The sequence below is a fragment of the Macaca fascicularis genome, chromosome 10, assembly GCF_037993035.2.
Source record: "Macaca fascicularis isolate 582-1 chromosome 10, T2T-MFA8v1.1".
Classification (NCBI taxonomy): domain Eukaryota; kingdom Metazoa; phylum Chordata; class Mammalia; order Primates; family Cercopithecidae; genus Macaca; species Macaca fascicularis.
In genome coordinates this window covers 57848741-57859388 of record NC_088384.1, presented here as the reverse complement: position 1 = coordinate 57859388, position 10648 = coordinate 57848741, and the positions used below count along the sequence as shown (strand labels likewise).

Sequence of the window (10648 nt, the reverse complement as noted above, 5' to 3'; positions counted from 1 at the left end):
GTGTTTCTCGCTTGGATTGACGTTTCCTCCATCGCGTTCCTTTGCTGGGCTTGACCTTTTCGCTGCTGGGCTTGGCATTCCCTTGGCTGGGTTGGGTGTTTCCTTTGGGCGGGGCGGGCCGGGGGTTGGCCCTTCCTGGGGGGGGGGGGGGGGGGGCGTGGGATCACCCCGGCTGGGCGTGGGCTTTCCCCGGCTGGGTGTGGGTTTTCCCGGGTGGGGTGGGCTGGGCTACCCTGCTGGGGTTGGCAGGTTTTGGCTGGGATTGACCTTTCTCTTCAAACAGATCGGAAACCCAGAATTTCCTGCTAGTTGGTGAAACTGGTTGGTAGACGCGATGTGCTCGCGACTACCGGCCTCCCCTGGCTGTTCAAAACAGATGGTGGCTGAGGTTTCTTCAATACCCGCTGCCTCCCCTGTGAAGAAGCCATTTGGTCTCAGGAGCAAGATGGGCAAGTGGTGCCACCACTGCTTCCCCTGCTGCAGGGCGAGCGGCAAGAGCAACGTGGGTGCTTCTGGAGACCAGGACGACTCCGCTATGAAGACACTTAGAAGCAAGATGGCCAAGTGGTGCTGTCACTGCTTCCCCTGCTGCAGGAGGAGCGGCAAGAGCAACGTGGGCACTTCTGGGGACCACCATGCCTCTGCTATGAAGACACTTAGGAGCAAGATGGCCAAGTGGTGCTGCCACTGCTTCCCCCGCTGCAAGGGGCGCGGGGAGAGCAACGTGGAAGCTTGGGAAGACTACGACGACAGCGCCTTCATGGAGCCCAGGTACCACGTCCCCCGCTGCAAGGGGCGCGGGGAGAGCAACGTGGAAGCTTGGGAAGACTACCACGATAGTGCCTTCATGGAGCCCAGGTACCACGTCCCCAGCTGCAAGGGGCGCGGGGAGAGCAACGTGGAAGCTTGGGAAGACTATGATGACAGCGCCTTCATGGAGCCCAGGTACCACGTCCCCAGCTACAAGGGGCGCGGGGAGAGCAACGTGGAAGCTTGGGAAGACTACGATGACAGCGCCTTCATGGAGCCCAGGTACCACGTCCGTGGAGAAGATCTGGACAAGCTCCACAGAGCTGCCTGGTGGGGTAAAGTCCCCAGAAAGGATCTCATCGTCATGCTCAGGGACACTGACGTGAACAAGACGGACAAACAAAAGAGGTAACCGGGCCTGGGCTGGGAGGAGGCGGGACGTGGGGGGATGATGGGGGCATACCCTCCTGGAGGGATCCGGGTCCTGGCTTTCTGTTCCTCCGCAGGCCCCACACCACCCTGGGTGTGGAAACCTCAGAGAGGTCAGGGCACAGGCCCTTTATGAACAACAACACAGAAACAAAACTTTAGCTGATTTCCTATCCGATTATAATTTCCCTTATAGAACACTAATAGACTGTATGAAAGTAACTTAACTCGCAAAATCAAGTCGATGCAGCAGATTATTTTTAATGTACACATTTTAAAACAATGTTCTATACATTATAGAAAGGTGTATATTGAGAACTAAGTCCCATAATATATCAATTTCTGGGCTAAATATTTTTCAAATAAAATCCAATATGGATTTGATATCAATGTACCCTATGTAAATATGTCCTTTACTGAGGAACCTTACAAGGAAACTGAAATGGGAAGATGGTTTGTGTCCTTGAATAGGAAGATTCGTTTTTCTTAAGATGTGAGCTTTTTCTCTGTTTATCACTTTTACGTAAGCCAAATAAAAATAGCAAAGTTTTAGCATTTTTACACTGCACATCCTGTATTTTATTGCTGTAATAAGTTAATTTTTTGTAACAGAACGGAAAAAGACTTGCTTTTCCAGATATCAAAATGTGAATGTGCTATTTCCACAAATTGTTTACTAACAACTGAAAAAATATCAATGAATAGAACAGAATAGGAAATCCAGAAATACCCAAATATATGTAAGAATTTAGCACTTGAAAATGGCGATGTTTCATATTGATAAAGCAAGATTAATCATTAATAAATGAAATGCATGCTGTTTGGAGAAAACTAGCTAGATTTTTATGTCACAAAAGTAAGTTCCTGGAGTATAGATTAAAATTTTTAAATATACAAAAGGAGAAAAATACCAGAAGAAAACACAAAAGCCTATTTATATATGCAACTATTTATTTATTTATTTATTTATTTTTCTGGGACAGAATCTCACTCTGTTGCCCAGGCTGGAGTTCAGTGGCGCAGTATCAGCTCACTACAACCTCCGCCTCCCGGGTTCGAGCAATTCTCTGCCTCAGCCTATTGAGTAGCTAGGATTACAGGTGCCCGCCACCACACCCGGCTAATTTTTTGTATTTTCAATAGAGGCAGAATTTCACCATCTTGGCCAGGTTGGTCTTGAACTCCTATCCTTGTGATCTACCCGCCTCAGCCTCCCAAAGTGCTGAGATTACAAGCCTGAGCCACTGAACCAAGCATATATATGCAGATATAATAAAATAAGCTCAATTTAAGATTGGGCAAGGTACTTTTTTGCATATCTACCAGTGACCTGTGCACATAGGAAAACGTAGTGTTCCTGGTAAGAGAAGGAATTTAAGTTAGAAGAGGAAGGAAATACTGTTTTCTATTGAAGTTAGAAGAGGAATGAAAGGCCGGCCGCGGTGGCTGACGCCTGTAATCCCAGCACTTTGGGAGGCCAAGGCAGGTGGATAACGAGGTCAAGAATTTGAGACTAGCCTGGCCAGCATGGTGAAACCCCGTCTCTACTAAAAAATACAAAAAATTAGCCAGGCATGGTGGCATGCACCTGTAATCCCAGCTACTCAGGAGGCTGAGGCAGGAGAATTGCTTGAACCAGGGAGGTGGAGGTTGCAGTGAACTGAGATTGCACCACTACACTCCAGCCTGGATGATGGAATGAGACTTCATCTCAAAAGTAAATAAACTAATTAATAATAAAAATAAATAAATAAAGGAATGAAATACTGTCTTCTATCCACAAAGTTTGTGAGGGTGAAGAACAGTGGTACTTATGTAGTTGCTGAAAGTTTAAGCTGCTGCAACTTTTCTAACACACTTTGATGATAAGAACCACATGTTAAAAATGTGTATGCCTTTTACCTATCAACTCTATTATACTGAAATATCTATATGAAATAGAGACATATGTTTTTCTTAGTATTGCTTAAAATAGCAGTGTATTAAGAAGAGCTCACATAAAGATTTTATGAAAAACTTTCAGTGCATCCATAGGATGGAATAACATGTAACCATTGAAGGTATCAGTAGATACAGAGATATGTTGTCGTGCAAAGATGTGCTTTGCTATATCAAGTGAGGAAAAAATCAGTTTGTTAATACACCTACACAAACAGAATCTGCTCTTGTGTTACTTGAAAACATGTAGAAAACATAATCAAACTTATTTCTGGGGATTTGTAAGTGAAGTTCTTCCCTTTCTCTTATCTGTGATTTCTGCAATGAATATCTGAAAAGTTTTAGTTAAATTTCACTAGTAATGAAATAATCCTTGGGAAGAGAAGGAATGTGCTACTTGCATAGATACAAATAATTTCTCACATTTTATTATTTATTTTTATTCCTGTGGATAGCTATCTTCTGTGAACTTTTACCCTGTTGAGAAGTAGAGGGTTTCTGTTTACCTGTTCCTGTAGATTTTATTGTATATACATTTTATTATAAAATTATCTTTTCATTATATATATAAACATGTGTAAAAAGGTATGAATTAATTATTTTATTTTAGTTATATATTTATGAAAACTAAAATAGCAAATATAAATGACCATTACTATTGTAAATGTATTGCTCTACTCAACAGGAGCATTCTTTAAAAATATTGAACTCCCAAGCTGTGTTTATGCATTCTTTCAATCCGTTTAGTCATCAAACATAAGCCAGACACCTATTATGTGGAAGGCATATTCTACCATCTCTCAGGATCCTTCCATCTTTGAAAACTTCATATTTACCTGCTGGGCCTGAGCAAGTTGAGAGATTTAAAATTGGGGCATTAGGAGGTAATCTCAATTGAAACTTTTCTTCCCTCCTTTCAAACAAAAGCATTTCTGAAGGTAGACAACAGTAAAAGATAACCCTCAACTACCCTTCTGAAAATGTATAAGTCTTGGGTAAAGACTGTTTTAGTACTTTTAAGAACTAAAATGTGGTACACAAACAGCATGGAATACTATGCAGTCATAAAAGAAAGAACGAGAGCATGTCCTTTGCAGGGACATGGATAGTGTTGAAGGCCATTACCCTTAGCAAACTAATACGGGAACAGAAAACCAAATACCGCACGGTCTCACTTATAGGTGGGAGCTAAATGATGAGAACACACAGACACCTAGAGGGAAGCGACACACACTGGGGCCTATCAGAGGGTGGAGGGTGGGAGGAGGGAAAGAAGCAGCAAATAGAACTAATGGGTACTGGGCTTAACACCTAGGTAATGAAATAATTTGTACAACCAACCCCCTTGACACGTTTTTACCTATGTAACAAACCTGCACATCCTGCACCTGTACCCCTGAAAGTAAACGTTGAAAAAAAGCTCCACAAATAGTTTCATAAATTCATTTTAAAAGGAGAAGAATTATAATAGTCTTAAATCCTAATATGAATGATTGGAAATATCTAATGTACATACATTGTATAAATCTAAGTATTGATAAAAATGAGCCCATGCCATTCATTTGAATTTCAAGCTTTCTTTGGCTTAAAGTTTTTGAAAACCAAAGTAAGAAATAGATTATTTTAGAAATTTGTTTGTGTTTTCACCTCAGCCCTCTTATTCCATACTTCTTTTAAGAACTAAAATTTATCTAAATGCTAGTCATCTGACTGGAACCGCCCCAGACGTGTTATATTGTAACATATTCTACTTAATGTAAGGCACCAGGGATTGTATGATGCCCCATTATTGTATGTCTCAATAAGAGAATTATTTAAATGCTGCCAATTACAGTTATAGTAAATCATGAATTATAAGTGGTATTTCAGTGTGAGAAATGGTGAAACATAGAGACAATGATCATCTTAGAATCAATAAAATACATCGTTACCTGTAATCTTTAAAACATACCTGAAAGTGTAGGTATAATTGTATCATCTTACTGAATTCAAATGTTGTCTTTAGTGGTATTAGTAAAAATTAAAATATCTTACAATTACTGAGCTGTTATTTGTGTTAGGAACTATTCTATATCTTTCGTGTAGAGTCTTATTTAAGCAATACTGTGGTTTCCTCTGAGAAATCGACTCTTTTCATTCCCATTTTATTGATGAGGAAATTGAGAGCCAAAAAAGGTAAGCAACAGCTGGGAAGCATCAGAGCTTCAAGTAGGATTCCAGCCCAGGTTGAATGCCATTCAAGGGCTCTGCTCTTCCTATTCAAATAGGCTGCTCTTTCATTCATACAGTGAGTCATGAGGTAATAATAGTGTGCTTTCTTCAAAGGGAAATTAAGTTTGTTTTGAAGGCAGAGTAATAGCAGGCTATTCTGTGTTTGCTATTGCATGAATCATTGATGTAGCTGTAGATCGTGCACTACAATTTCCTAAAACTTCTCACTCTCATAGGACTGCTCTACATCTGGCCTCTGCCAATGGGAATTCAGAAATAGTAAAACTCCTGCTGGACAGACGATGTCAACTTGATATCCTTGACAACAAAAAGAGGACAGCTCTGATCAAGGTATGCAGTAGTCAACTATATCAGTATGAGATGGCTTTGATTTCAATACACAGCATAAAAATGAGTTTTCTCATTTAAATGGAACTAGTTGGTGAAAGCAGTGGAATGTTAGTTTTAATTCTCAGGACTTATAATTTATTTTTGGTCTAATACTGACAGGCTGTACAATGCCAAGAAGATGAATGTGCATTAATGTTGCTGGAACATGGCACTGATCCAAATATTCCAGATGAGTATGGAAATACTGCTCTACACTATGCTATCTACAATGAAGATAAATTAATGGCAAAAGCACTGCTCTTATACGGTGCTGATATTGAATCAAAAAACAAGGTATAGGTCTACCAATTTCATCTTCAAAATACTGAAATGCATTCATTTTAACATTGACCTGGGTAGGAGCCAGTTTTCCATATTTGGAAGCTCAAGCATAACCTGAATGAAAATATTTTGAAATGAGTTTATTATCTAAGACTTTATTTTAAATATTGTTACTTTTAAAGAAGCATTCGAGGGTACAGTTTTTTTTTTTTTTAATGCTCTTGTGGTTTATGTTTTTTTAAAAAACACTGTATTTGTAAAAGGTAATACTTTGTTTTTTTTCATGCCAGGTTTTTTTTTTCCCCTAATAAATGTAAAATGACAAAATTTGCCCTGGAAATAGGTTTTACATTAAAACTCCAAGAAAACTCAAACACAGTTCAGTGAATAGTAATCCTGCCCCTTTGGCAAGTTCCCCCCCCCCCAAAAAAAAAAACAAAAAACAGTAATAGATATGAGGTGATGGATTTCTCAGTGACAAGTCTTTTTCTCAGTGACAAGTCTTAAGATATTTCTGATTACACATGAGGCAGAAGCGGAAAGGGAAAAAGACAGCAATCAGAAATATCAAGACCAATTTAGAAATTAGGTAATGGAGGGAAAGACCATGAAGAGGTTTTCTGTGTGTGTGTGTGTTGCTGTTGATCATTCATTTGTTTCCTTTGTATGGTGAGACAAGGTTATTTTCAATTTTAGAGAATGACAGTTTTCAGTTTGGGAGAGGGAGTTAGTGGGTTGTAAACTGCTTAGAGATCAATTTCAGGAAGCCTCTGAGGATCCAGATAGGCAGTGAATAGGTGGTAATGTAGTGGGAAACACTTGAGCAGAGGGAACAACAAGTAATTAACTGACTTAGTGTCCTATTCTGGTAAAAATGGCCAATTGGAGTCTCAACTCTGCTTTCAACTCTAGAATATCTTGATGGGAAGGTGGGTGATAAGGGGCTTATAAGGAGCAAGATCAGGTTGGATTTTGAGTTTACTAGACCTTGTTCTACTCTTACCGGGGAAAATTATGTGATGTTTTCAGCAAATGAGTCTCTCTCCTACTCTTTCCTCTTTTTGGCCAAATCCTCAAATGATAAAGGGAATTGGTTATGTGGATGAGCGCTGAGACTGAAGTAATCATCTATTGTACTAGCTTCCAGCTAGAGTTGTGCATTCCAGTTACCTCAGGAAAATTTTCAAATAATCCACAAGTCTAGGCTTTCCCCTGAAGGTTTTGATAGAGTAAGTCTAATATGTACATTTAAAAATGTTTCCTTGAAGCCAGGCGTGGTGTTGCAGGGCTGTAGTCCCAGCTGCTGGGGAGTCTGAGGTGGGAGGATTGCTTGAGCTCAGGAGTTCGAGTCTAGCCTGGTCAACATAATGAGACCCTGTCTCTAACAACAACAACAACAACAACAAATTTCTCAAAATCTGGATACACTTCTGCTTAAGAACCATGAATACATAAGTGTGATATGTAAATTCTTATGTCTCAGAAACTTAAGATATTTCCAGAAGAGTTGGAGTTGCATATGTGCTAATTCCTTTAAATCTTTCCTTTCCAATAACATTAATCTAACTTTTTTTTTGGTTTGTTTTTGAGATGGGGTCTCAATCTGTACCCCAGGCTGTAGTGCAGTGGTGTGATCACAGATTACCACAGCCTTGACCTCCCCAAGCTCAGGTGGTTCTCCAATCTCAGTGGTTTTTTTTGTTTTTGTTTTTTGTTTTTTTGTTTTTTAGTAGAGATGAGGTTAATGCCATGTTTTTCAGGCTGACCTTGAACTCCTGGGCTCAAGTGAATCACCCACCTCAGCCTCCCAAAATGCTAGGATTACAGGTGTGAGCCACCATTCCTGGCCAAGCCTGACTTTTATATGTGGATGAGACATTAAAATGAATATTATTGGCACTATCAGCTTACGGAATAATACCTTTTCCTTTATACCTTCTGTTATTCCCTGCCATTCAGAACGTCTTTAGAAATTTGCAGTGAGTAGTCTTTCGTTAAGTAGAGAATGGCCCTCTCAGGATTTTGTGTCTCTTTGTTCACTTATTCAAGTGCTTAGGTCAGTAAGTCATTGTTAAGAGCAGAGTTTTCTCAGTTAGAATTGTAGCAAATTCTAAACCTTTTTTTAAATCAATTGAAGCTGTATTGTGGACTATCCATTATGTCTCTTATGTTTGCAGAGCTTTGACATAATCAAGATGGCAGGTTTAAACACTAAAAACCATGGAGTTATTAAGAATACAGACGGGAATTCTGTTAGTTTCAGTAATCCTATGAACTGATGATTTAGTTAACAATCTGGAAAAAGTAAATACAAATAGATTTTAAATGAATGAATGGAAAAATTCTTCAAATGGGCAGTAGGAGTATTAATAGCAATTTTTATTGCACATTGGAGCTTGAACTTTTGGTAAAACGTGAAACTAAAGAAATATTTTACATTCAAATTCTTGCTTTATACACAAGAATTTTGTCTTAGGGTTGGATAATATAGAGATAAAAGATACATCCCCTGCCCTCAAGAAGCTCTTTGTTTAAATGGAAAAAAAATCATCATCCAAAAGTGCCATGCCAAATGCTGGGTTAGAAGCAAAGAGTCTTAGAAGCAGTAAATGTTGAAAATGAGTTTTTGAGATGATCAGAGTTGATGTGGTCAGGCAGCGAAGGGGTGTTTCCAAGGGAAGCAGCAGCATGTGGGAAAGCACAGAAGAGTAAGATGGAAGCAGCTACATTTGATTTACTTTCTATGAGTGTAAGTCCACGGGATCTTATATAAAGTTTCCAGTTCAGCTGAGAAATAGGTAATTTTTTGAATTACATATTGTTTTTGTTTTATATTGTTTTACAGCATGGCCTCACACCACTTTTGCTTGGTGTACATGGACAAAAACAGCAAGTGGTGAAATTTTTAATCAAGAAAAAAGCTAATTTAAGTGCACGTGACAGATGTGGAAGGTATAGTTATTTCTTTTAATCTGTGTGTTGTTCGAGATTGATAGCAGTCACTCAAGTCATAAATAATAAATTAGTAAGATTAAATTATACTTATTGGGACATAGTGATGAGTATCAACACAAATCAGTTAAGTAGAAAAACAATTATTTGGACTGGGCAACATGAAGAACAGTTTTAGTAGGATTCATCTTCTCTTATTGTATTGACTGATGTTATTTGTTGTATGATGTTTTTGGTTAGATGAGATTATGTTAGTTAAAGGGATTTCATGTTAATTTTATGAAATGTGAACTTTAGCTTTTAGTTTACTTTATGACCCAGTATTGAATGTCTTAACCTTTTCTAGTAGTTTTTAACCTCTGTGTCTTATATGCTTTTCTGCTAAATAGGCTGCATGAAACATAAGTAGGAGTTGAAAATCCTTTTTTCTATTCAATGACTCTGCTTTAAGTTGCCTTGTTTGAAGAATATTAATGTTAGCTTATCTCTACTTGACAATTAATTGCTATTCCCACATACGGTGGGTCCAACAGCTTTTCCTTTTTTATTTCCAGTGTATTTTGATGGTTTTATTTTTAATTGGTATGGAGAGAGGGAGTGAAGATAGTTTTAAGTGGATACACTTTTCCTTTTATGAAGGCAAGCCGTAGGTGGGTGATAAAGAGAAAAGAGCTAGGCTTTGAATTCACACAAGACTGGGTTTAATCCCTAGCTTTCTTACTTGGTAAGTGTGTGACCTTGGGAATCTTATTTACCACCAAATGTGTTGTCATATATGAAAAGTAGGAGAATATATCCTTCAAATTAATTGTGCATAAGTAAGGAAGATATATATGGCATTTAATTCAGTGCCTAGCACATGCTTATTGGCATCATTAACTGAAACTCCTATGACTATTCTTACCATTATTATTAATATTACTGCTTTCAGCAAGCAGAGAGGTCTTACTTATCTTACCCTCTAGCTGATTTTCTATTACAGCATATCAATCTAGGGAAGCTGTAAGGAAATTTTCACTTATAACCTTGTCCACTTCAGATAAGTGGCCCTAGCATTGTTTTTTGCCCATTGAAAGACTTTAAATTAATGTCTTCTACTTTCCAATACCTCACCGAGATAAGAGGTTTCCTTGTTGTCCCTTCTTTTAAACCTTGTTGGTATTTTACAAAGATGAACACTTAAGCACCCAAGTGCTTGTGTGTTTTAGTGCATGTAAATCTTTAATTCTGTATGGACAGGTAAGATGTTAAGTTGATAAAGTATATCAAATTAGCTTTTAAAATAAGTTTATTACAGTTCCTAAGGGAGAAATTATCTCTGTCATTTTAGAAATGCTCTGATACTTGCTGTATGTTGTGGATCAGCAAGTATAGTCAGCCTTCTACTCGAGCAAAATATTGATGTCTCTTCTAAAGATCTATCTGGACAGACAGCCAGAGACTGTGCTGTTTCTAGTCATCATAATGTGTAAGTGTTTACATTAAAAGGCGAATTAATGCTAAATTGAGGTTTAAAATAATTATAACAATAGCATCTTACATATCAGGTGAGATGTCATAGTGCGGTTCACCTAGTTTTAGAGTGGCAGTCAGTTAGTCCCCTGCATCAGCAAGAAATAAAAAAAAAAGCAAGATGATTTAGAAGTACCAATGGATACAGGATTCTTTATCTCAGGACTTTTAAGACCTTGATACT

At 38.5% G+C, this 10648-nt stretch overlaps 1 protein-coding gene across 3 annotated transcripts in view; it reads left to right on the top strand.

Annotated features, from left to right (window-relative positions):
- The first annotated feature begins 376 nt into the window (after window positions 1–376).
- Window positions 377–10648, top strand: part of LOC135965571 (POTE ankyrin domain family member B-like) — a 28952-nt gene continuing 18680 nt past the window's right edge. For 2 of the 3 annotated variants that reach the window (XM_065522627.1, XM_065522626.1), the window contains exons 1-6: window positions 377–771; window positions 1033–1158; window positions 5565–5679; window positions 5839–6012; window positions 8846–8952; window positions 10283–10420. In XM_065522627.1, coding sequence (XP_065378699.1) covers window positions 377–771; window positions 1033–1158; window positions 5565–5679; window positions 5839–6012; window positions 8846–8952; window positions 10283–10420 — 1055 coding nt within the window. Of the gene's footprint in view, window positions 772–992; window positions 1159–5564; window positions 5680–5838; window positions 6013–8845; window positions 8953–10282; window positions 10421–10648 lie in introns of all 3 variants that reach the window. The other variant, XM_065522628.1, reaches the window with a different exon arrangement.